This window comes from Hibiscus syriacus, unplaced genomic scaffold (genome assembly GCF_006381635.1).
Source record: "Hibiscus syriacus cultivar Baekdansim isolate YM2019G1 unplaced genomic scaffold, ASM638163v2 tig00110478_pilon, whole genome shotgun sequence".
Lineage (NCBI taxonomy): Eukaryota > Viridiplantae > Streptophyta > Magnoliopsida > Malvales > Malvaceae > Hibiscus > Hibiscus syriacus.
Genome location: NW_024062755.1, coordinates 259,544 through 286,779, shown reverse-complemented (window position 1 = coordinate 286,779; position 27,236 = coordinate 259,544). Strand labels below are relative to the sequence as shown.

Here is a 27,236-nt window from a genome sequence, read left to right as displayed (position 1 = left end):
AAAATTTTACATTGTTTAGATATGATTTTTTAAAGTATTTGAATATATCTTTTAAATATATATTTATTGAATGATTAAAGATAAATTTTATACATGGGCATTGTCATTGTCATAGTCTGATTCATACTCGTGTAAATATTTGGCATTACCTGAAAATGGAAGTTAAATTTTTAAACCCGTAAGATCTGAGGGTTAAATTGAAATTTAATAAAACTTTGGTGCCTATTTGTGTATTCCCAAAGTATAGAATTTGATAGTATAATAACTCTACGTTTTGGGCATTTAAACACCCATTTTCTCTTCTTTCTTTTTCCCCCTTATTCAAAGTTTCAATTGTTTGTATTCTTTTCTAGTCTCCCACTTTCTCACCTCTTCAGTTTTATGCCACTTTGTCGTCATTTATGTCGTTGCAGGTGTTATCATCGACGCCATTCGATCCAACTCATTGTTCTCTTTCAGCTGATGTCCTTATTTCCTTCAGCATTATCGTCGTCACCGAGCTGGAAGGAGGAAGTTTTTGAAAACTTTACCTCCTCTTCAGTAGGAGACTCTTGACCCCTTAAAGTATAAATCTAAAAAAATTGATGTGTTTTTCGTCATCAGATGGCGACCCACGTGCTGCACACATTACTGCTACAAGTGGAGGAATGTTTACAACAAATCAATCAAACCGATTTAGAAATTAAATTGATTTAACCCTTATTAAATCTGAACTGTTAATCTGATTGTTGGTAGTTTACATTGAATTCTAGTTATTATAATTAGGGATGGGTATGGTCGGGTTTCGACCAACTTTACTAAATCTGAAAATTTTACATCCTTCACTCTACTCGACCCGATCCGAAATCGACCCGACCTTTTGAGATAAAATCTGAACCCGATCAAACCTGACCCGAAATAAAAAAAATATTTTTATTCAATAAAAACAATAATTTAATTGAATATATATATATAGAGCGGTATTATTATAATTATTTCTAAATATATAAGGTAAAATTATTTTTTTGGGGTTGAATCGGGTCAAATATTTTTCACCATAAGCCGAATCTGACCCGACCCGAACAACACCTTTAAAAAATCGACCAGACTTGAACCCGATTTTTTTTTAAAAAAAAACCGACCCAATCGAATTAGATCGGAACCCGTCGAATTTAGGTCTCATACCCGTCCGTAGTTATCATTGTCTTATGTAATGTCACCACACATTACCAGCTTTGAAAATTCGACAAATCCTTGCAGCCACACTTGCTTTCTTTGTCGTTATGTTTTTTTATACCAAGACATCAACTAGATTTCTCACGTAATCAGCGTACAAATCATGAAGCTCCTACACAGCCTCAAACAAATTCAACATACAAAGCGACTTTTATTTTTTGTGATAATAAGACAACTCTCTATAACAAAGGGATTTTAGTCACAAAGACAGCTAGTGGATGGCTCTCAACAGGTCGATATCAAAGCTAATAAAGAACCCCATGGTTATGCCTTGGGAGTGTAGGAGGAGAGTTTAAATGTTAAACCTGAGTTATCAAATTTCTGTTGAATAAGATCCTCCATACGTTCAACCATGGAAGGTGTGAAATAGTTGCTCCAATCTCCCACTTTCCCTTTCCTGAAAAAGGATTTGTGTGGAACCCCAGCAATGCGTGAGCCCTTCTTGTTCACTTCCAGTTCTTCCAACCTCTCAAAGCTGCAAATTTTAGCTATTTCTTCAACAACTCCTTGTTTCTCTTCATCCTTTGTGAAAGGAACCCCTAAGAACATGGCCAAGTGCTTGAGCTGAGAACTGATGTCATCCTTGAGATCTTCGTATTTTAGAAACAGTATCTTGTTGGCGTTTTCTAGGCTTGCCTTCCAGTAACCCAATACGTGATAAAAAAATGGTCCAAACCCACAGGTTCCATGGCAGAACTTGTCAAAGGCTTCATCTAGTGGTAATAACTCTTCCCTTCCGTCTCGCATCATGTCTCTAAAATGCCAAAGAGAAATGAACGTATCCATGGGGTTTCTACATACGTAAACAATTTTGCATTTTGTATCTTTAATGGAATTTGGCAAAGAAGCACAAGGTGGGAGGAAATTACCCCTGGCTTATAAACATTAATATTTTCGAGATCGGGACAAGGGTTGTTCAAGTAAACATCAAACTCTATCTGTCGAACAAGTTGGTCAGGATTAACGGTGAGCAAGGGATGTTCATCCATTGCAAACTGGTTACGGTACAGAGTTGAGAAAGCCAATGCGTTGAGCCAAGTAGTGCCACATTTTGGGAAAGTGGCGATGATAACATCAGATTCAAATGCTTGAAAATGTCTCTGGAAAGAAATCACAGGTTTTAGAATACGAGCTAAGCACCAAAAGCCTTGATAGAGATAAAGACTCCGTCCTCTGATCAAATCTTCTTCTTTAGGGAGTGTTTACACCAGTTTTTGGAGTTCATCATCCAATGATGAACCACTTGTAGTTTTGCTGATTTCTACCGTGTCCATAATGAAAGCAACAACAAATCGAGAAAGGGGTCAAGAAGAGCACTCGATAACTATCACCGTTAACATTGTTTCCTCTATTTAACAGCAAGTGGAGAGACAATCCACCTACTACACCCTGTCTCAAAATATCTTAATCTTATCCATTTTCAATTATAAATTCACAAAAACATTGTTTCCTCTATTTAACATTGTTTCCTCTTAATCTTTTGTATTGAAGTTGAACAAATCCCTACAGAAGTAGAGTTATATTGTTGATTCGAACTAAGTAAACATTTTTTGTATTATTTATTTTACATATTTTACGTTTTCTCTTTCTTTTTTTTAAATTGTTTCCAATACTGCCACTTTAATAATCAACTTTAGTAAAATTATACAAACAATTTTCAAATACAAATTCACAAAACATCATCCAAAGAAATTTATTTTTTATGAAATAACAGAACTCTGAAGTAGATTGAACAGAGGATGGCTCTCAACATGCATATATCAAAGCTAAAGAGGTCGACAACCCATGATCATGCAGAAGAAATGGTATCCTCCGAAGCTTTGGATGAGAGTTTAAATGTTAAACCTGACTTTTCCATTTTCTCATGGATAAGCTTCTCCAAACGTTCAACCATGGAAGGTGTGAGATAGCTCCAATCTCCCACTTTCCCTTTCCTGAAAAATTCTTTGTGTGGGATCCCCATAATGTGTGAGCCCTTCTTGTTCACTTCCAGTTCTTTCAACTTCTCAAAGCTACAAATTTTTGCTATTTCTTCAACAACTCCTTGTTTCTCTTCATGCTCTGTGAAAGGAACCCCTAAGAATATGGCCAAGTGTTTCAGCTGAGAACTGATGTCTTCCTTAAGATCTTCGTATTTTAAAAACAGTATCTTGTTGGGATTTTCTTGGCTTGCCTTCTAGTAACCCAATACGTGATAAAAAAACGGGCCGTATGCATAGATTCCATGGTAGAACTTGTCAAAAGCTTCATCTAGTGATAGTGCCTCTTGGTTTTCGTCTCGAAACTTGTCTGCGAAAAGCCAAAAGGAAATGAACATATCCATGGGGTTTCTACATAAGTAAACGATCTTACAGTGGGAATCTTTGATGGAGGTTGGCAAAGAAGCATAAGGAACGTGGGTGGCAAAAGCCCTTGGCTTATAAACACAATTTTTTTCGAGACGGGGACAAGGGTTTTGCAAGTAAACATCATACTGCAAGAAACGAACAAGTTGGTGAGGAGTAAAGGTGAGCAATGGATTTTGATCACTCGCAAACCGATCACGGTACAAAGTGGAGAAAGCCAAGGCCTTGAGCCAAGTAGTGCCACATTTTGGGATAGTGACAATGATAACATCTGAATCGATTGCTTTGAAATGTTTCTGGAAAGAAATCACAGGTTTGAGATCACGAACTGAGGCTCCTGAGCACCAAAAGCCTTGATAGAGATAAAGACTCATTCCACTGATCCAACCTTCTTCTTTAGGGAGGGTTTGTTCCAGTTTTTGGAGTTCATCATCCCATGAGTTGTCCACATCATGGGCTGCTGAACCAAATTCAGCCTTGCAGATTTGTGTTGTATCCATAGTGAAACCAACAACCAATCGAGAAAGGGATAAAGATGAATGCTTTAAAACTATCTTTTCTTTTCTTTTTTTGCGAAAGTTTCATTGATATACAATCCTCGGCTCCAACTTAAGAATTTATGGTGTTGAACTGTTGATGCTGTCTTCATATGGACTCTGAACCAACTTGGGTAGTTTTGTCTGTTTCACAGCAACTTGAACATTGAATATAGCATAAATTAATGGCGAAGACTAGTTGTATATTATAAACATATGTTATACAGCTTATTAACATGGAAAACATTATCTCTAAGCTTCCTTGCACATTAATATTTCGAAGATTGATAAACAAAAAATACAAAAGATTCCCGAAGATCTGATTAGAAAACCCGAGAAAACAGCAATCAGTCATAAAGCATTAAGGTACAACTTGGAAAAATTAATATATATACCAACCATTCTTTAGTAATGAAACCAAAACAAAAAAGCAAAACACCGCCGCCTCCCTCCGCCTCTTCCTTACAACAAATGGTTCTCCTTTTAATTAAGAAGAAATTGAAAAAAAAAGGAAAAATTTAAAAAAAAAAGCTTAAAACAAAGGAGCAATATATTTTTGTGTGAATTCTATCCAACAATAGATAACGGAGATCAAAGAACAAGAAATTAAAGTATTTGATGCTAAATTTGTAGAGTTTGAAACGTTTTATTATTAAACAAACACCATATTCACATTCTGAAAGAAAGAAAAAACAAGTTTGATTAGGAATTTTGGAACTCATCAATTGTTATCAATGAAAAGAGTAAACTAGATCAAATCATCATGTTGAGATTTGGAAGCAAATGCTTCATCATCCTTCTCCACCTCCCTTATGTTTCATCATCGAGAAAATCAAAGGAAATTCAAAACTACCGATTTTTCTTAAAAAATGAAGAAAGTTTTGGGGTTATTTAATAATTTTAAAAGAAAAATATCTAGTCATAATGTTGTTAAGTGTTTACGGATAGAGTGACCAAAATAGGAGTCAATCAAAAGTTAAGTGGATAAATTAAAAAATTAAATTTTAATGATTAAAATAGGAGTGAGAAGAAAGTTAAATGATGAAATTTGTGATTTATCCTAAAAAATTTAGGGAAAAATCTTTAATGTACCAGGTCAGATTCTCTAAACAACAATCGAAGATGGTGAATATAATGAAAATAAATTTTAATAGTTAGAAATTCAACAAAACACTGATCTTATAATTATAAGATCATTTGCATACTTTATTCATTTTATACAATAATCATTACGTGATTTAACTGATTAAATTCTATATCCCGTGAAAGATCTTCTTACGATATTTATTAATTAAAGATACCTTTTGTTGGTGTTTTGGTCGTAATCAAGCTCTCGCAGCTTGCTCTTGTGCTCGTTTCTACCGGATAATGCTTTCAGTGGGGCTGTTTTGTTTGTTTCTTTATGAATAATAAATCTGTTTACGCCGAGAGAAAAAACGAAAACACCCAAGTTGGTTCAGATTCCATGCGGTGCGGAAGTGGCAAATTTGGATCGCTGGATTGTGCTCTTTTCTCACGAAGATAATTTTTATAATTTATAAAAAAAAATTATTTTAATTGTAAAATACATATTAAAAGAAGTTGAGGCAAAGACAAGTCTCCAATGACTGAATAAAAAAAAATATTTCCATGTAATTGGCAAAGGAGTGAGCTTCAATTTGATTCCATTTCATTTTTGGTTTATTCTAAATTTATATTTTAGATAATGTTTTACTATATAAGTTCATAAAACCTTGATGATTAAGTAGTATAATTAAACAATTACAAATTTGTTACACCCTATCTTAACTCAAAGTAATCTTGGTTGGGCGTATAAACTGACGTAACTTTGGGTAAATGTTTGTAATTTTTTAGTTTAGGGGATTAGAAATAGTATTTGTTTATAGTTTTTTAATTATTGATAATATATATTTTTCAGACGTAAATACTTAAATTCAAGACTGTAAATCATTAAGATTATTTAATAAAAAAAAGATACTTATAACTTTTTAAGAGTTGTGATAGAATGTATTCATATTTAGCATTAATTTTTTTTTTTATTTTCAAATATAAACTCAACATACAAAGCAATTTATTTTTTTATTATAATAAGATCACATTAACACAAACAATATTAAAAAACAATTTTTTTTATAAAAATACATAATTGGGATTAAAAGATATTTTAGTAACAAGACAGCTAGTGGATGGCTCTCAACAAGCAAATACCAAAGCCAAAAAGACACCCATGATCATGCTTATGAAGTTTTGGATGAGAGTTTAAATGTTAAAAGTGAGCCATCCAATTTCTCTTGAGTAAGCTTCTCCATACGTTCAATCATTGAAGGTGTGAGATAATTGCTCCAATCTCCCACTTTTCCTTTCCTGAAAAAGGCTTGGTATGGAATCCCATTAACGTGTGTGCCTTTCTTGTTAACTTCCAGCTCTTTCAACTTCTCAAAGCTACAAAGCTTTGCTATTTCTTCAACTACTCCTTTTCTCTTCATCCTCTGTGAAAGGAACCCCTAAGAACATGGCCAAGTGTTTCAGCTGAGAATTGATGTCCTCCTTAAGATCTTCATATTTTAAAAACAATATCTTGTTGGGGTTTTCTTGGCTTGCCTTCCAGTAACCCAATACATGATCAAAAAATGATCCAAACCCACAGATTCCATTGCAGAACTTGTCAAAAGCTTCATCTAGTGATACTAGCTCTTTGTTTTCTTCCCGAAGCTTGTCAGCGAAATTCCAAAGAGAAACGAACATATCCATGGGGTTTCTACATAAGTAAACAATCTTACAGTGGGAATCTTTAATGGAAGTTGGCAAAGAAGCATAAGGGACGTGGGTGGAAAAAAGCCATGGCTTATAAACACAAACGTTTCCCAGATCGGGACAAGGGTTGTTCAAGTAAACATCACACTCCAAGAAACGAACCAGTTGGTGAGGAGAAAAGCTGAGCAAGGGATTGTCATCTCCCGCAAACTGATTGCGGTACAAAGTGGAGAAAGTAGAGGCCTTGAGCCAAGTAGTGCCACATTTTGGGAAGGTGGCGACGATAATATCAGAATCAAATGCTCGGAAATGTTTTTGGAGAGAAATCACAGGTTTTAGAACAAGAGTTGTGAACCAAAAGCCTTGATAGAGATACAAACTGGTTCTACTGATCCAACTTTCTTCTTTAGGGAGGGTTTGCGCCAGTTGTTGGAATTCATCATCCCATGATTTCACTACATCTCGGTTTAGTGAAATAAATTTGGGTTTGCTGATTTCTGCTGTATCCATAATCACACCAACAGCAAAATCCTGAAAGTGGCCGAAGAAGAGTGCTCAAAAGGGGACAACCACCGATTCAAAATTTTCTCCCTTCAACACCATGTCAATACTGGGTTCCAACCAGCTGAGATCTAAATAGTGATTCGATAATTATTGATATCGAATATCGCAATCATATAGTAATTAAATCATATAATAATTAAATAGCGATTACAATAATTAAAAGTATCGAATATTACAATCATATAATAATATTTTTAGATAGTATTCCGATAACATAACATTATTCAAATCTCACTCCAGTTTAAGAATTCTTAATCCAGCTGGCCTCAAAATATTTTAAATTTTTTCAAATTATTAAACAACCCAAGTGGAAATTGTTTTTGTCTGCAACTTGAACATTGAATATAACTTAGAATGACGGAGTCGTGATTAATATTCAATTACGAGTTTTAGAAGGGTTGGTGTAATAGTAGTTTACACCTTATGTAGACAATTTATATTTAAATTTTAAAGAGGTTACCGTTGAAAGATATGAAAATTATAATCAAACATAGAGATATTATGAAAAATATTTTATCTTGAAATTTTTATTATTTTATTGTTTAGGTCGAAGTATAGGTATAACTGGTGGCTGAACCCCCGACTCCCCTCAATCGTGGTCTAATCTTTCGTCTATCTTATAAGCCATTAACCTTTAAAGTTTTCAATTACAATATAAATTTCACAATCCATAAGATTGAAATTAACAAACGAAAATAGAATAAACATGATCATCATTCAATATAAATAAACTATTAAATATAATTAGGGTTGTAAAAAACTGACCCGACATGTAAAACTAACTGAACCGACTTGAATCAAAACTGATTGTGACCCATGTAGAGATGATCTGAAATGATTCGAGTTCGAATTTGTGTTGACCTGAACCCGATTTGGACCTGAAAATTATGGATGTAAACCCAACTTGCACCCGATCTAAGAACGACCTGAACCCGAATTGAACATATAATATGATAATCGAACCCGACCTGCATCCGACCGATATGAACCTGAACCCGAGATTAATTGGTAAACAACTGGTATTACCCAATTTGTTATCAACCTGACCTGCTATGAACATGACCTGTAAATGATCTGACCTGTAAATGATCTGACTTGTTATTGACCAACCTGATATGATATTTACCTGACTTGATATTTACCCGACTTATTAGTAATAAGTTACGATTGATGCAATTATGAGATTTTAAATTTATAATAAACTTGTGATAATTAAATTAATATGATTAATTTTTTAAATTTAAAATAAATTGTTAGTTACGATAACTAAATTAATAAATTTACTTTCTATATTAATTATAATCCTTATATTATAAATTTTAATTATAATCATTAAATTAATTTTATTATATAATTTAGTTATTGTACATGATTTTATTAGATTATATAAAATTAATTAATATATTTATAAGTTTATTTTATTTTTATGTAAAAATTGATTAATAATATAAAAATAATTTAACTTAATATATATATATATATAAAAGATGAAATTATTTGAAATTTGAAATTTGAATAACATAACAAATTCTAAAACTAATCATTTATAAATAAATAAATAAATAAAATTTATTACACTTTTTTAATACACTAAAATTATAAAAAAATCAACTAAACAAATTTATGTTAAAATTTATACTCTTGTCATCACCCATTTTATCTAGGTGATGACATTAATATAAACTATATATTAGTAAATACCATATACCATTTTCATATTCCATATATATATATATATATATATATATATATATATTACCTATGTTATAAATAAATATAACATACTTTTATTCAAGTCCAAAAATAATAAAAACCCATTTATATTATATATAAGTCCATTTTCATAAATTAGGACCCAATAAATGAAATTCATTAAAACAATAAAAAAATATTTAGTCCAAATTACAAGCCCAACGTGATACAAAAGTTAAATCTATTAAATGACTCTATCTTTTTAAGTGTCATGTCACTAATCTTGATGAACAAAATTAAATCAATTTAGACTTTTGATAGGATTTGATCCAAAGACTATTATTCTTTAAGGCTTATATTTTATATATATACTTTATACTTAATAATTTATAGTTAATTATACATGCATAAGTATAACATACATTAAATATACATACATCATATTATCATAACATTCATCATACACACATATATTATAAATGTTTCAATTTCTCCTAAACTTCTTAAATGAATGCAATTTAATCTATTTTACAATTTTTCCTCACATTTTACAATTATTTTGACTTGATCCTTTTATGTTGTTTAATTTATTTTAATTTTAATTTATAATTTCATATTTGTTCAATTTAGTCCTTAAAATTATATTTGTATCTGAAATTGACTCATACTTATTTATATTTTTTTAATTTACTTCAATCCCTATAAATCACATAATAAATTTCATTTCAAATTCTGTAAACTTTGTTCACCAACCTTTTAAATGTATGCAATTTATTCCATTTTATATTAATTTCAACTTCACATTTTATAATTACTTCAATTTGATCCCTCATCTATGCGCGTTGTTTAGTTTATTTAAAATTTTGTTTCTAATTTCATGTTTTTTCAATTTAGTACTGCAAATTATATTTTTATCAAAATTGACCCATAATTATTTGTAATTTATTCTAAATCATATACAATTACAAATTACAATTCGACGTTCTCACATTCAAGAAACATTGAAAGGAGAAAAATAATTAACTAAAAAATGACCCGACTTGAAGTCAATCTGTATCCGGTAAAATATGACATGAATTTTGTCTGTCAATGATGTGACCTGATCTGAACGAGATCCGATTGATGTCCATCCGAACCTGAATTAACCTGGTATCTAACTTCTTCGGACCTGAACAGTTTTGACCTGAACTGACATAGATCCAAACTGAAATTAACCTACCTAAACACGAACTGTATCTGATATCAAATCAACTTGAAAATGATCGGAACTGATTCGACTTGGACTCGACCTAATTTGAGCCAAACCATTAAATTAACCTGACTCAACTTGTATCTGATTCGACCTAACCTGACATGATTCGACTAAAACCTGAACGATTACATGATTTTACAACCCTAAATATAATCACTTTTATCATCACCCATTTTATCAAAGTGATGACATTATATAGTATTATTAATTATATATTGTATTATATTATTTCTATATCCATATACATGCATTACTCATGTTAAAAAAATATAGTGTACTTTTATTCAAGTCCAAAAAATAATAAAAGCTCATTTATATTACATATAAGTCCATTTGCATATATTAGAACCCATAGATGAAATCCATTTAAAAAACATGTAGCCTAAATTACAAACTCACCATGATACAAAAGTAAAAAATCTAAACCCTAAATTTCGTTTTCACATCCACACCATCTTTTACCAAGGGAGAAAACTTGTTTGAATATTATCTTGGGAAGAAAAGCATTAAATTGGCTCTACTTTTTAGGATTGCCACCTTAAAAATCCATGTGAACATAACTATTTGCATATGAACCCCTAACTCCCTTCAATCGGGATCTAATCTTTCGTCAATCTTATAAGCTATTAACCTTTAAATCTTCCGATTACAAGATATATTTCACAATCCATAAGATTAAAATTAACAAGCGAACATAGAATAAAGATGATCATCAATTAATATAAATAAACTATTAAATATATCGACTTTAATTGAGGTTCAAATAGTTTCTTAAGGTGTCCCTACCAAATATCCTATATGAGGTTCAGATAGTTTCTTAAGATGTCCTGGTTTAGCTCGCGTGTTGACGTCTTGTCACTGTATTATCTGAGGTGTTGTTTTTCTTAGATTGGTTTTAATTTTGATTTAATATCATTGTTTATAGGGTTGATTTTCCTTTTTTAATAATAATAAACTCGTGTTGCCACAAAAGAACCACCCGGATGATAAAAATATTATAAAAGTAAAATTCACACCATATATTGCATGAGGTAGATGATAATGATGTAAAATTGTTATACTTTCGGGAATAAATTTTGTATAGATTAAATTATTCTAATCTATCATTATCTTTTAATAAGACAATTGAAAAATTCAAAAAAATTAAAAATTTAAATCTCTTAACGGACACTTACATTAATTACCTTATCTTGTTATAGGCAATAATCATAATTCTAGGACTGCTATCTTCAACAAGTATAAGAGATTAATATATAAAATCCGTCTAAAACGAGAGAAGGGGACTCTCGAATCTTTATCAGTTTCACACATTATCTTTTTTCTTCTCCACACATAATTCTAGGTGACCTTAATTACCTACAACTCCCTTATAATTAGTGTTTAACTATCGATCGATCATTAATTATGACTCTTTATTCAAATAAGAAAGTATGAACCACCATCAACTAATATAACTATATTTGTTCTATCAGTAAAAATTAAGATAAAATTTATGTACAAATAACAAGATAACTGTCACACAGAAAATTACATAAATAAATAAATGGGAGTGAGATATTTTAGTCACAGAGACAGTAAGTGGATGGCTCTTAACAATCAGATTCTAAAGCTAAAAAAAAGACACACAACGATCGGGAAGAAGCAATACTATCCTCTAAAGATTGTTGCGGAAGCCGGCTATCGGATAGAGCAAAATCATAATTGATAATTTGAGAAATTAAAAATAAAGATAAAGAATACACAAAATTTACGTGAAAAACCCTTAAATAATATAGGGTAAAAACTATGGGCAACGATAGAAGAATTTCACTATGAGAAAAATAGGAATTACAACTTCTCTCGATCTACCAAGGAGAAAACAATGACAATTCTCTATTAATAAAAAGGAGAAAACAACTCTCAAGAAAACTCTCTAAATTCTCTAGTATTGGGAGAAAGCTAGAATGATTTGGGATTGTTTTGAAGCTAAATAAACTAGGGTATTTATAGTTGAAGCTTAAAGACTAATCTTATAAATACCCTAAAATATATGGACTAAAGTTTGTGATTTTACCATTTCAAAATTCAACAAAAAACAAGCTAACTTTCGGTGTCCTCCCAATTGTTTGACAATTATAATATTTTTTTTATAACTTTCCACCTTTTGGTGGAATGCAACAATTTTCAACAATCTCACACTTGAAAATTTGATTGGAACAATCATATCTTCACACAATTCTTTCTACCTTGTACCTTCAAGTTACTTACATTTTTGACAGGCCACAAGAGGATCGACACCAAGTAAATTTATTAACATTGATCGCCTTCGTCATGAAATCTGATATGTAGTCTTTGGTATGGATCTTATGCATATCTACCGTCCATTCTTCCACCTTTTCACGAATGAAATGATACTGAATTCGTATGTGCTTTGTCCTTGAATGAAATGCAGAATTCCTTGCTAGATGCAAGGCGTTTTGACTGTCACAAAACAGAGAGACATACTCTTGATTATGCCCAATCTCCTCTAATAACATATTCAACCAAATTATTTCTTTACTGGCTTGTGTAGCTGCTACATATTATGTCTCTGTTGTGGACGTAGCTACAACTGACTGCAATTTTGAAACCCAGCTTACAGCTCCACCAGCAACTTTGAACACATATCTTGTAATAGATTTGTTTTTATCCAAATTCCTTGCATAGTCAGAATCAACATACACATTGATAAGTAAATTTGATCATTCGTAATATAATGCAACATTTGAGGTCCCTTTGATGTATCTCAGGATCCTCTTTATTGTATTCCAAAGGCTCATTGCCTGGATTCTCCATGTACCAACTCATCACTCCCACTGCTTGTGTAATGTCTGGTCTTGTGCATATCATAGCGAACATCAAACTTCCCACTATCGATGCATACGGTACTCGAGACATCTCCATCCTCTCCTCTTCACTGCTAGGACTCATATTGGAAGATAATTTGAAGTTAATAGGAAGAGGGGTAAAAATTGGCTTACAATCTTACATGTTGAATCGTGACAAGATTTTCTTCAAGTAATTCTTTTGTGAAAGCCAAGTCTTCCTATTACTTCTGTCTTGGTGAATTTGCATCCCTAGAATCTTGTTTACTGATCTCAAGTCTTTTATTTCAAATTCCTTTGCCAGTTGTGCTTTCAATTCTTCAATATGATCTTTGTTGGGTCCTGCAACCAACATGTCATCCAAATACAACAGTAATATAACAAAATTGTTATCACCAAACCTCTTGAAATAAGCACAAGGGTCTGCATTAAGTCTGTTGTATCCAAGGCACATAATGAAGGAATCAAATCTCTTATACCAACACCTCGGCGCCTGCTTTAGACCGTACAGAGATTTGTTCAACTTGCAAACCAAGTTCTTCTTTTCTTCTTCTTCAAAACCTTCAGGCTGGAGTATATAAATATCTTCTTCAAGATTTCCATGAAGAAAAGATGTTTTAACATCTAGTAACAAATCAATGCTTGGCTCCAGCTTAAGAACTCCTACTCTAGCCGGCCTCAAAATATTAAAACAAGTAAACAACCCACATGGAATCTTAGCTTACGTAGTTCCTATATTCTGTTTTACACATGCAGCAACAGTTCAAGTATTAAAAAACAAAAGGTTTGCTATGAGGTTACTTTCCCAATAGCATATCTCAACGGTGGTTATGAAACTAGAATAATTTTTTATACCTCTTAAGAGACGTCATAAAGGATATCTTAAATTTATAAATCTCATAAAAATGATACGTTGTTTAAGAAAAAAAGATGTCAAGACTCTTAAACTCAGCCATAATTCGTTTGAACTACTTTGAGTTAAGTTTGCTGTTAAACTGATTCTTTCTGCCATTTGATGAAATGATCGAATATAAGTTGTTGCATCAAACTTCCCAGCTAGAAAGAATATCCAAGTATATCGTGTATGCATCAACAAAGCTGATTTAGTAACTAGAGTTATTACTTATTATATTGGCATGACCACATAAATCAAGATGAACTAATTGAAGTGGTTGATCATAAATAGTTGTAGAAGCATGAAATAGTGACTTGTGGCTTTTTCTCAATTTACAAGCAACACAAAAAGAAATATTGCATCCTTTGAGTACTTTTGTTAGCGTGGTATCAGAAGGATGACCAACCTTCTAAGTCATTGCTCAATATTGCTAAGTAAAGAAGGGCTTCAGAATTTCTACTCTGAACTCCAGTAGATTCATCAGCAGACTGCGGCTCATATAAACCATCACTTTCAAAACCTTGAAGGATCGTCTGCTGTGATGCTAAATCATTCACAAGAAACAACAAGCAGGATAAAAATTCATTGAAACGTTAGTCTTTGGTAAACTTAGAATTTTTCCTTGATGCTGGGAACATGCAACAACTGATTTAAAAGCAAAGGTATAGAATGTGTTACCAACGAAGCTTATCCAGTTCTAGATATTAGATCATTGGAGCCATTAGCCACACAGTACTTACCTATTCCTTAATATCGAGTGGATTTAACATACGCATTGATGTCTGGTCTGAGACGGGTCTTCCCTGTCGACCACCACACCCCCTATAGGGCATTTGAACCTTCCTTTGAGGAGATACAACAGATCCAGAAGTTACGATACTTTGTAAACCATTATGAGAAGGCATCACATTGTTGAAACTAGGGTACACACCCTGATTAGAAAGGCTTGGAAAAACTGAGCTTTGAACTGAAGAACACTTAATGGACTACCATTATGATTAAGAAAAGTATGTCTTTGACCCAGAACATTTGAGTGTGGACCATGTACCGTGTTGATCGCAAGATTCTGAGTTAACACATCTTGCTGTCATGCTTCAGTGTCAAGAAGTACATTGCATACTCCATCAATCTTAAATGGTTTCTGGCTAGAAGTAATAACCGCTACAACTGGTTCATATTCAAGTGGAAGTCCTGAAAGTATAGTTGACATATCCATTGTCTCAGTAAGGGGATTTCCACTCTGCAAGACTGTCACAAATTGTTTGGCTTTGCGCAAGATACTCTCTCCTTGTTTGATCTCTCTTTCTTAGTCTTTTCAAAGAGCAACGGAAGGTCATAATCTTTGTAATGGATGAGATTGAGAAAATATGCTGAACTTTTTATCGGATTTCTGAAGCAGTCTTGTAACTAACATGTGTTGGCAAGATAAGGACTGATCGAGGCAAGAAGCCAAGAACACAAGGCATTATCTTTATGTTTGAATGAAAAATTCTAACTTTGACACCTTTATTATTAACAACATACTGAGACGGTATTGACAGAGTCCCGTCAATATGTCCAACTAAAGCAAGACTTGCAATCGGTATCTTTAATGGAAGAGGGCAAAGAAGCATAAGGAACGTGGGTGGCAAAAAGCCTTGGATTATAAACACAAATATTTTCCAAATCGGGGCAAGGGTTGTTCATGTAAACATCATACTCCAAGGGACAAACAAGTTTGTGAGGATTAAAGGCGAGTAAAGGATTTTCATCGCTTGCAAACTGGTTGCGGTACAGAGTTGAGAAAACCAATGCCTTGAGCCAAGTAGTGCCACATTTTGGGAAAGTGGCAATGATAATATCGGAATCGGATGCTTGGAAATGTCTCTGGAAAGAAATCAGAAGTTTTAGAATATGATCTGAGCACCAAAAGCCTTGATAGAGATAAAGGCTCCATCCACTGACGCAACCTTGTTCTTTAGGGAGGGTTTGCACCAGTTGTTGTTCATCATCCCATGAATTCTGATTTCTGCTGCATCCATGATGAAACCAATAACCAATTGAGAAAGGGATATGAAGAAGAGCGGTGAATAACTTTCTTCTTCTAGCAACGAGTCAATGCTTGGCTCCAGCTTAAGAAAATTCCTACTCCAGCCGAACTCAAAATAGTAAAACAACAGGCAACTACAGTTGTAGTAAAAACAAAAGGTTTGGTATGGGTTTACTTTCCCAATAGCATATCTCAACGGTGGTTATACAACTCTAATACATGTTACCAACAGAAAATTAAGAATAAAGAGATAAATAAGACTAGAAAAGATTTTAGTCACAAAGACAGCCAGGGGATGGCATCAAAGCCGAAAGGACGGCCCATGATCATGCCTTTGAAGTTTTGGAGGACAGTTTAAATGTTAAACCTGAATTATCCAATTTCTGTTGGATAAGCTTCTCCAAGCGTTCAACCATGGAAGGTGTGAGATAATTGCTACAATCTCCCACTTTCGCTTTCCTGAAGAAACTTTCGTTTGGAATCCCAGGAATGAATAAGCCTTTCTTGTTCACATCCAGTTCTTTCAAGTTCTCAAAGCTACAAACTTTTGCTATTTCTTCAACAACTCCTTGTTTCTCTTCATCCTCTGTGAAAGGAACCCCTAAGAACATGGCCAAGTGTTTCAGCTGAGAATTGATGTCTTCCTTAAGATCTTCATATTTTAAAAACAATATCTTCTTGGGGTTTTCTTGGCTTGCCTTCCAATAACCCAACCCATGATCAAAAAATGGTCCAAACGCACAGACTCCATGGCAGAACTTTTCAAAAGCTTCATCTAGTGATACTAACTCTTGGCTCTCGTTTTGAAGCTTTTCAATGAAAAGCCAAAGAGAAATGAACGTATCCATGGGGTTTCTACAAACGTATACAATCTTACAGCGGGAATCTTTAATGGAAATCGGCAAAGAAGCATAAGGAACTTGGGTGGCAAAAAGCCTTGGTTTATAAATAGAGATGGTTTCGAGATCGGGACAAGGGTTGTTGACGTAAACATCATACTCCAACTGATGAACAAGTTGATGAGGAGTAAAGTTGAGCAAGGGATTTTCATCCCTCGCAAACTGATTGCGGTACAAAGTTGAGAAAGTCAAGGCCTTGAGCCAAGTGGTGCCACATTTTGGGAGACTGGCGACGATAACATTAGAATCAACTGCTGGGAAATGTCTCTGGAAAGAAATCACTGGTTTTAGACGACGAGCTGAGCACCAAAAGCCTTGATAGAGATAAAAACTGGAACCACTCCAACCTTCTTCTTTAGGGAGGGTTTGCAGCAGTTGTTGGAGGTCATCGTCCGATGATTTATGGGCATCTTCGGTTAGTGTAACAAGATTGGCTTCGCTGATTTCTGCTGTATCCATGATGAAACCGACAGCCAATCCAGAAAGGGGTAAAGAAGAATGCTCAAAAACTTCAGCACCAAGTCAATGCTTGTATCCAACTTAAGAATTCCTACTCCAGCCGGCCGCAAAATATTTTTAAATTGTTTAAAGTATTAAATAATCCACATTGAATATGGCATTAGAGTGATGGCGAGGAATATTTAATTACAACGAGTTAAAATATGTTTAACTTATCTGTTCCACGATCTTTAAAGTGTTTCAACGTGTGCTCCACCATCATTATACTCATAATCCCCATGTGATGTGAATGGTAATAAGCGAGGAATCCCGAGGTATATATTTCACGGTAGATATATACAAGATGGTTATAGGTGGGGTATTTTCCACTCGAATTTGAATAAATTAAATCAAGTCGGACCCCTCAAATTTGAATCAAATATCTATCCATCGGATAGGAACCTGTTGCGGAAGACGGTTATCGGATAGAGTAAAATCGCAACTGATAATTTGAGAAAATAAAAATGAAGATAAAAGAGATACAAAATTTACGTGAAAACCCCTAAAAATTTAGGGTAAAAACCACGGGCAACGGTAGAAGAATTTCACTATGAGAAAATATGAATTACAACCTCTCTCGATCTACCAAGGAGAAAACAATGATAATTCTCTCTAGATAAAAAGGAGAAAACAACTTTCAAGAAACTCTCTAAAATCTCTCTAGTATTGGAAGAAAGCTAGAATGCTTTGGGATGGTTTTGAAGCTAAATGAGCTAGGGTATTTATAGTTGAAACTAAATGACTAATCTTGTAAATACCCTAAAAGTACAATGACTAAATTAACATTTTTACCATTTGAAAAATTCAACATTTTCAAGCTTAATAATTTTGATAGCCGCCCATGTTTTGTTTCCTTTCAACAATCTCCCACTTGAAGATTTGATTGGAACAATCATATCTTCACATCATTCTTTCTACCTTGTACCTTCATGTTGCTTACGTCTCTGATAGGCCACAAGAGGATCGACACCAAGTAAATTTGTCGGCATTGATCGCCTTCGTCATGAAATCTGCTATGTTGTCTTTGGTATGGATCTTCTGTATATCTACTGTCCCTTCTTCCACATTTTCACGAATGAAATGGTATTGAACTCGTATGTGCTTTGTCCTTGAATGAAATGCTGGATTCCTTGCTAAATGCAAGGCGCTTTGACTGTCACAAAACAGAGAGACATACTCTTGATTGTGCCTAAGCTCCTCCAATAGCATCTTCAACCAAATTTCTTCTTTACTGGCTTGTGTAGCTGCTACATATTCTGCCTCTGTTGTAGATGTAGCCACAATTGACTGCAATTTTGAAACCCAGCTTACAGCTCCACTAGCAACTTTGAACACATATCCTGTAGTAGATTTGCTTTTATCCAAATCCCCTGCATAGTCAGAATTGATTAGTAAATTTGATCCTCCATAACATAATGCAACATTTGAGGTCCCTTTGATGTATCTCAGGATCCTCTTCACTGTATTCCAATGCTCTTTGCCTGGATTCGCTATGTACCGACTAACCACTCCCACTGCTTATGCAATGTCTGGTCTTGTGCATATCATAGCGAACATTAAACTTCCCACTGCTGATGCATACGGTACTCGAGACATCTCCATCCTCTCTTCTTTACTGCTAGGACTCATACTGGAGGATAATTTGAAGTTAATAGGAAGAGGGGTAGAAATTGGCTTACAATCTTGCATGCTAAATAGTGACAAGATCTTCTTCAAGTAATTCTTTTATGAAAGCCAAATCTTCCTATTACTTCTGTCTCGGTGAATTTGCATCCCTAGAATCTTGTTTGCTGATCTCAAGTCCTTCATTTCAAATTCCCTAGCCAGTTGTGCCTTCAATTCTTCAATATGATCTTTGTTGGGTCCTGCAACCAACATGTCATCCACATACAACATCAATATAACAAAATCGTTATTACCAGACCTCTTGAAATAAGCACAAGGGTCTGCATTAAGTCTGTTGTATCCAAGGCACATAATGAAGGAATCAAATCTCTTATACCAACACCTCGGCGCCTGCTTTAGACCGTATAGAGATTTGTTCAACCTGCAAACCAAGTTCTTCTTTTCTTTTTCTTCAAAACCTTCAGGCTGGAGCATGTAAATCTCTTCTTCAAGATTTACATGAAGAAAAGCTGTTTTAACATCTAGCTGCTCTAGATGTAAGTTCAATGTAGCACACATTGCCAAAACTACTCGAACTATTGTTAGTCGAACCACAGAAGAAAATATTTCATTGAAATCAATACCTTCTTTTTGAGCATATCCTTTGACCACCAGTCTTGCACGATACCTCTCCACTTGATCATCACCATTTCACTTGATTTTTAAGACCCATTTGTTACCAATTGGCTTCCTTCCTTGTGGTAGTGGCACAAGGTCCCATGTATTATTTTTATGAAGGGCTTCGATTTCTTCTTGCATCGTCATCATCCACAGTGAAGCATCTGAGTTGTTTATTGCCTCCTGAAATGTTGATGGCTCACCGTCCTCTGTTAAAAGGCAGTATGCAATATTACCTTCTATAACATAATCTGAGTGCCAATTGGGACGTCTTCTCACACGATTTGATTGACGAGTTGTTGGAGCTTCAGAACTCTCTGGTTCTTGTTCATCATGTGCTGGTTCTGCTTCAGAAGAATCTCCTTGTTCAACCTCCTTTTTCACATGTATCTGAGTAGTCTCTGACTTTTCAGCGTTATCATCCTCTTCTTTTCTTTGTAGTTTATCCTCTACAAAGATAACATCCCTGCTGATGATCACTTTGCGGGCAGTGGGATCCCACAAGCGATACCCCTTTACTCCATCAGCATACCCCAAGAATTTGCATTTCCTGGATTTTGGATCCAGCTTTGAAATTTCTTGGGAGTTGTACATCACGTACACGACACTTCCAAATACATGAAGGTTTGAATAATCAGCTGGTTTACCAGTCCACATCTCCATTGGTGTCTTCAGCTCTAATGCAGTTGATGGAGCTCGATTCACCAAATAACAGATGGTATTGACTGCTTCTGCCCAGAATGATTTTTCTAGGCCTGCATCTCTCAACATTGCTCTTGTTCTTTTTAACAAGGTTCTGTTCATCCGCTCTGCCACTCCATTTTGTTGAGGAGTGTTCGCCACTGTGAACTGTCTTTTGATGCCTTCTTTCCTGCAAAAGTCATCAAATTCTTCGCTTGTGTATTCTCCTCCATTATCTGTTCTGAAACACTTGATCTTATTTCCAAAATCAAGTTCCACCCGCGCTTTGAAGTTTTTGAAAGTTGAAAACACGTCTGACTTCTTTTTAATAGGGTACACACAACATCTCCTGGAGTAGTCATCAATAAAAGAGACAAAGTATTTTGCTCCGCCAAGGGATGTAACCGGTGCTTGCCATACATCAGAGTGAACCAATTCTAGAACACTTTTGCCTCTAGAATTTGATGTGTTGAATTTCAACCGGTGCTGCTTACTTGTTATACAGTGCTCACACAAAGTAAGTGATACATTTGTTAAGCCTGAAAGTAGTTTTTGCTCCACAAGGACTTTCATTCCTTGTTCTTACATGTGTCCAAGTTTCTGATGTCATAGCATTGCAGAATCTGAACTACATGAGGCAACAGAGGCTTCTGCTTCTAGCAAAGTCTCTCCTTTCAGCATGTACAAGTTTGCTGCTATCTTTTCGCCTTTTAGCGCCACAAGCGCTCCACGGAACACCTTCATGATTCCTTTCTGTGTCTCAATCTTGCTTGCATTATTATCCAACAATCCGTAGGATAATAAATTTTTCTTCAGGCCCTTTACGTGCCGCACATCTCGAACAACTTTGATTGTTTCATCATACATCTTCAATTTGATGGTTCCCACGCCAACGATATCTAAGGCATGATCATTGCAACTATACACAGATCCTCCTAAGACAGGTTCATAATGATGGAACCATTCTCTTCTTGAGGTCATGTGATATGTTGCTCCCGAATCAATGAGCCATATATCTGCAAATCTTTTTCTGCCTTCCACGGTGGTTGACGCTTCACAGCATAGAGCATCTCCATCATCTGAAGTGTTTGCGGTATTGCCTTGTGGATTGGAGTTTTTATTGAGACTCCAACAATCCTTCTTCAAGTGACCCTTCTTTCCACAATGGTAGCACTTTAAATTCTTCTTGCTTCTCGACTTTGATCTACCATGTTTGTGACTGCTGCTTTGGTCACGTTCTGTTGATCTCCCTCTCATCGTTGTCAATGCCTCTGCTTGTTGCAGATTTACTTATCTGTCTTCCTTGTTCTTGCGTCAATTTTCTTCTTATAGAACAGCAACTGCAACGTCATCGAAGACTAGACTGGTGACATTATTGTTTGTCAAGTTGATGATGAGTTGATCATACGAATCCTGTATACTTTGAAGTAGAAGTTCAACACGTTCTTGTTCTCCTATTTTACAGCTTAAGGATGTAAGCTGAGAAAATAAAGTGTTCAGTGTATTTAAGTGCTCCGTCACTGAAATAGATTCTGACATCCGGAGAGTGTATAATTTCCTCTTAAGGAAAATTTTATTGTGCAACGATGTGGCCTCGTACAATTTGGTGAGATGATCCCATATCTCCTTAATTGTCTTCTTCTCCTCGATGCTTGACAATACTTCATCTGCTAATGCTAGATGAAAGTTTGTCATAGCATTTCCATCCATCTCGTTCTATTTGATGTCATCTATGAAATCCACCGGCCTTTCACTAATAGCTGCTAGACAACTGTCTTTCCTCAAGATGGCCTTCATTTTTAATTTCCACAATGAGAAATTTCTCTCATTGAATTTTTCAATATCAAAATTTCGTTGCCATAGCTTCTATTACGGATAGCTCCCACTATTTCACTATCGTGAATAGTTCTCTGGAACCTTCAAAGAATGGGTAATACCTTCTTACTTTCTTATGTTGGAGGATCTACCTTTTAGTGGCAACCACAAAGACAATAAGCAGATATTACACACTCAAAATCTGGCTCTGATACCAATTGTTGCGGAAGACGGCTATCGGATAGAGTAAAATCGCAACTGATAATTTGAGAAAATAAAAATGAAGATAAAAGAGACACAAAATTTACGTGGAAAACCCCTAAAAATTTAGGGTAAAAACCACGGGCAACGGTAGAAGAATTTCACTATGAGAAAATAGGAATTACAACCTCTCTCGATCTACCAAGGAGAAAACAATGATAATTCTCTCTAGATAAAAAGGAGAAAACAACTTTCAAGAAACTCTCTAAAATCTCTCTAGTATTGGAATAAAGCTAGAATGCTTTGGGATGGTTTTGAAGCTAAATGAGCTAGGGTATTTATAGTTGAAACTAAAGGACTAATCTTGTAAATACCCTAAAAGTACAATAACTAAATTAACATTTTTACCATTTGAAAATTCAACATTTTCAAGCTTAATAATTTTGATAGCCGCCCATGTTTTGTTTCCTTTCAACAAACCCAAAAGCGATGAAGTTGGACACAAACATTTCTACTCTTAGACTCAGGTAGAGATGAGATCTGAGCTGAGAAGCAGCAACAAAGTACAACGCGTAGCAGATGTAGCAATCGATAATGACAAAGGTTTCAGTCACTAACAAGAGAGAAAATGATTGAAATGAAAAATTAAATCATGGCCCTTTATCTCTTTCCATAATTTTTGGGATTTTAGTTCATATTAAAAGTGAGTAGATAAAGGTTTAGTTTATTTTATCGGATCGGTTAGATATTGACTTAAATCTTAATTAAAAAAATAAGTTAGATTTTATTATAATTTAATTAATTGAAATTTACTTGGTGATTAAGTTTATTTAACTAAGAATTTTTGGTAGGTAAGTTTGTTTCTCATATAAGTATATGATATGTTTTAGTCTTTAAAATTATAAGAGAGAATTATTTTGGATAACTATCTTTTTTTAAGTCAATGTAAATTAGGGATATTGAGAAAGAACTTTGGGATACATTAAGTTTTTGATATATATACTGAGTTTTGGGATATTTGAAATATAATGTATTTATACTATTCAAAATCTTTACATTTACCGTTAATTATTATTTTTCTCACATGTGGAGGCAAACAAGATTGAATCATATTAAATCTCATCTCTTATGTCGCTTTATTTATTTTTTCAATTACAAATTCTTAACAACAACAGAAAAAAAAGTTGAAATAAATAGATAAATGGAACTAAAAGAGATTTCAGTGACAAAAAGGGCTAATGGATGGCTCTCAACACGCATATATCAAAGCTAAAAAGGACACCTCATGATCATGTAGAAGCAATGTTATCATGTGAAATTTTGGAGATCTATAAACATGAGTTACCCAATTTCTCATGGATAAGCTTCTCCAAACGTTCAACTATGGAGGGTGTGAGATAGTTGATCCAATCTTCCACTTGATCTTTTTTGAAAAATTCCAATCATCAAAAATAAAATAGATAAATAAACTGGTTTGATGTTATAATTTAATCTAACTCACCCTCTTCTTTGAATTGGTACTCTTGTTTCCACTATTATCGTCGTTGTTAATTGTTATTAGGTTGGTAAGAGGAGTTATTTCGGATTTTGTAAAACCTCACCTCTGCCGCTTTTCGACATGAACCATCCTCTATAAGAAACTCCACACCCCTTAAATTATGGATCTGAAAATTTTGATATGTTATTGGTCACATGAGAGCATCTCACGCGTGGGGGGTTCAACAAATAGGTCAAATTAGTTTAGGGGTAAAATTAGTTTGACTCGGACCAAATTTGACCTACTTATCTAACCAAACCTGACCTGTCGACACAATTCATTGACCGTTAATCGTAGATCGTTGACTCTGAACTTTGACTATTTTTGTTGACATTTGACCTTATGTTTTTTTTGGACATATTGAGTTTATCTTTACAGTTTTTTTTCACCAAATTTTGATTAGAAAATCTCATTTTGCATCTTGCATTATTTTATATTGCATTTATGTTAAGTAACTTCCTGAATTAAAAATCTTACCCTCTTTTGAAGGTGATCATGTATCTTCACACCTCTCTTTAATAGATTTGGATCACTTCTATTTAGCTCAACTCAATTTTACACGTTTGACTCGAGTTACACATGAGTGTTGTTAATTGAATTACAAGTTTCTTTTTGTTTATGTATACACTCTGTCCTATTAAATACGTCAATTATTAACTTTTTTAATCAATTATTTTAAACTTTGATTCATTATTATTTAAAATTTATTATTGATAAAAATAAAAAAAATATTTAAAAATTTTAAATCAAGTAATTTATATATATATATATATATATATATATATATATATATTATAAAATTTATTTGTTTAAAATAATTATTATCAAAGTTTAAAAATTGGCTTTTGAAAAATCAATAATGGACACATTTAGTGGGACAGAAGGAATATTGTTTTATTACTCATACAATCTTATATCTTCCTACAAGCATGTTTTTTTTCCTGTTATATGTTATACAACTACACCTAATTCCCGAATAATGATATTATCATGTATGACTCAAGTCTTACTCATGTTCTTGGATTTGACATAATTTGATGAAAATGTATGTATTAGGGCTCTCGAAAGCCATTGTTCCTTTTCGGTGGATAAGATCCACATCTTATTTTCGATTTGAGTTATTTTTCGGAGGATAAGATCCTCCTCCTATTTTCTGTTTTGAGTTCCTCTTTAGAGGTTAACTCGAGTTTCTCTTCAGATGGTAAGATCCACATCTTATATACAGGGATGAAGCTAAGATTGAATCATGAGGGAGACAAATTGCCTAACTTTAAAATAAACAGGATCCTGAAAAATAATTAAACAATAAAAATTAAGAGATGAAGGGTGTTGTTTTAACTAAATTTAAATTCAAAGGTCATAAAAAGTAATTAAACCATATAAATTTGGGGTAAAGGTTAAATTCTATTAATTTTAAAACTGACAATGTCCTAAAAATAATTATACCAAAAAAATTTGGGAAGGACATTGGCTTAATTATAACAGTTTCAAAACTACCAGTAACCTAAGATGTAATTAGACCTACAAAGTTTTAAAACTACAAATTTTGTTCTCTCTTTTTTCAGATTCTTCTAGCCTTTAAAGTTTCGATTGATACTTAGAGGATTAACTAGTAGCACATTTCTTTATATACAATACGAATATTATCATACTTTATTTTTGTTTATAAACTTTTCTATTAGATTTTGATATTTTTATGTATTTGAGACCTTCGGGATGTTATATTTTTATGGGACTTTAGACTATATTTTTGGTATGTATTATATTATTAATACTTGATTTTATTATTAAATTATATAGAAGCTTATACTTTTATAAAATTATGTTAAAGTGATTTGTGAGATTCGATCGTAACGTTTAATTAAGGTTTCAAAATCACACTTTTTTCATGGTTTTGTTGCTTTCTCCCCCTTCTTTTGCATTTAGATCTCATCATGTTTAATTATTCATTTGTTTATTTATTCTTTACTATTATTAACACTTTATTTTTGTTTCATTTATTTAAAAAAAACCGAGATGATATGTGTTTTTTTAAAATAAACTATTAATTTTTAGACGTTGTAGGTATGCTTTAACTTTCTTCACATGTAATTTATTCTCGAAACTAATATTTACTCTAGTTTAAAATGTAGTTCTCTCAAACTGTAATTTTTACATAAATAGTAATTTTATAGGTGTTCGGTTGATATAGCCCAAAATAAGCGATGAAGATTCTACTTTTGTTAAAACATACATATTTTTCAAAAAAAATATTTTCGAACCTTACAAGCGATTTCAACATGAACAATCACAATTGGTGAAATTATCTCTTAAGTCTTTAAATTTTTACTCATTCCCGAATTTCAAAATGAAAAAGAAAAAGAAAAAGAAACCCGCTCCTATCGTATTGGATAGGGTTGTCGAGTCCAGGTGTTTAACCATTCCTAGGAATGAATGCAAGTATATATAATATATTGATTTGTTGGAGTTCATACCTTCTAATATTTCTGTAGCAAATGCAAAGATCTGTCGTTGATAAAGCTATTTCATCATTCATCATTGTACAATATATATATATATATATATATATAGATATGGTTGTGCCTGTAAAACTAAAAGCTCAAAGAGATTACGAATTTGGCAGATGTTTGAGGATTCTTTTGTGTTGTTTTCTGGGATTTCTTCTGCAGGAGAGAATGTTGAAGTGATGAAAGATTTGTCATTCATTTCTGACTTCACGACTTCCTTCAGCTTCATCTATGTCCCGAAATCCTATCATGATATAGGATGGTTCTGAATGTTTGAGCTATAAATGTGATGAAATAAAACACGAATCTGATCCAAATCGTACTAATTTCAGAGAGTTGAGGGTTAGGGTTCTTCCAAGTTGGGATATCAAATTTGGGGTTAGGACTAAAATAGAAAACAATCTATTTAGTTTGAAATCAGTATATTGACGGAAAATTCGGGATTATGTTTTTCAAAATTTTCTTAGTCTATTATAAGATGTAATCTCTCTTCAGATATTTTTTAATTTATTGATATTGTACAGATACCTTGTACACACAAGTACTCGAACTCGAATCTTCATAAAAAATAACAAATATTATTTTTCAAATAAAAATTCATCGAACATCATTCAGAGAAATTTATTATTCTTTATGAAAATAACATAACTATACTGTAAAACAGAGGATGGCTCTCAGCATTCAGCTTGC

The 27,236-nt window shown here is 33.5% G+C and overlaps 4 protein-coding genes and 1 pseudogene across 4 annotated transcripts; all 5 read right to left on the bottom strand.

Moving 5' to 3' along the window:
* Window positions 1-1,457: 1,457 nt before the first annotated feature.
* Window positions 1,458-2,489, bottom strand: LOC120128338 (annotated as a pseudogene).
* A 635-nt stretch (window positions 2,490-3,124) lies between these two features.
* On the bottom strand, window positions 3,125-4,075 carry LOC120128269 (cytosolic sulfotransferase 15-like). The gene has a single exon (XM_039145981.1). It carries the CDS (start codon window positions 4,058-4,060, stop codon window positions 3,392-3,394), a length of 669 nt encoding a protein of 222 aa, XP_039001912.1. The 5' UTR covers window positions 4,061-4,075; the 3' UTR covers window positions 3,125-3,391.
* Window positions 4,076-6,339: 2,264 nt separating this feature from the next.
* LOC120128268 (cytosolic sulfotransferase 15-like) lies at window positions 6,340-7,395 on the bottom strand. Its single transcript, XM_039145980.1, has one exon. It carries the CDS (start codon window positions 7,358-7,360, stop codon window positions 6,560-6,562), a length of 801 nt encoding a protein of 266 aa, XP_039001911.1. The 5' UTR covers window positions 7,361-7,395; the 3' UTR covers window positions 6,340-6,559.
* Window positions 7,396-15,644: 8,249 nt separating this feature from the next.
* LOC120128337 (cytosolic sulfotransferase 8-like) lies at window positions 15,645-16,117 on the bottom strand. The gene is made up of 2 exons (XM_039146030.1): window positions 16,046-16,117; window positions 15,645-15,962 (listed from the first exon to the last, which is right to left on the bottom strand). Exons 1-2 carry the CDS (start codon window positions 16,115-16,117, stop codon window positions 15,645-15,647), a joined length of 390 nt encoding a protein of 129 aa, XP_039001961.1.
* A 306-nt stretch (window positions 16,118-16,423) lies between these two features.
* Window positions 16,424-17,512, bottom strand: LOC120128267 (cytosolic sulfotransferase 15-like). The gene has a single exon (XM_039145979.1). It carries the CDS (start codon window positions 17,481-17,483, stop codon window positions 16,452-16,454), a length of 1,032 nt encoding a protein of 343 aa, XP_039001910.1. The 5' UTR covers window positions 17,484-17,512; the 3' UTR covers window positions 16,424-16,451.
* Window positions 17,513-27,236: the final 9,724 nt, after the last annotated feature.

Excerpts from the sequence above, each read along its gene's own strand:
- LOC120128269 (XM_039145981.1), bottom strand. The coding sequence starts at position 4,060 with ATGGATACAACACAAATCTGCAAGGCTGAATTTGGTTCAGCAGCCCAT.
- LOC120128268 (XM_039145980.1), bottom strand. The coding sequence starts at position 7,360 with ATGGATACAGCAGAAATCAGCAAACCCAAATTTATTTCACTAAACCGA.
- LOC120128337 (XM_039146030.1), bottom strand. The coding sequence starts at position 16,117 with ATGGATGCAGCAGAAATCAGAATTCATGGGATGATGAACAACAACTGG. Across the intron at positions 15,963-16,045 it reads AACCCTCCCTAAAGAACAAG|AGACATTTCCAAGCATCCGA; the intron begins GTTGCGTCAGTG and ends ATTTCTTTCCAG.
- LOC120128267 (XM_039145979.1), bottom strand. The coding sequence starts at position 17,483 with ATGGATACAGCAGAAATCAGCGAAGCCAATCTTGTTACACTAACCGAA.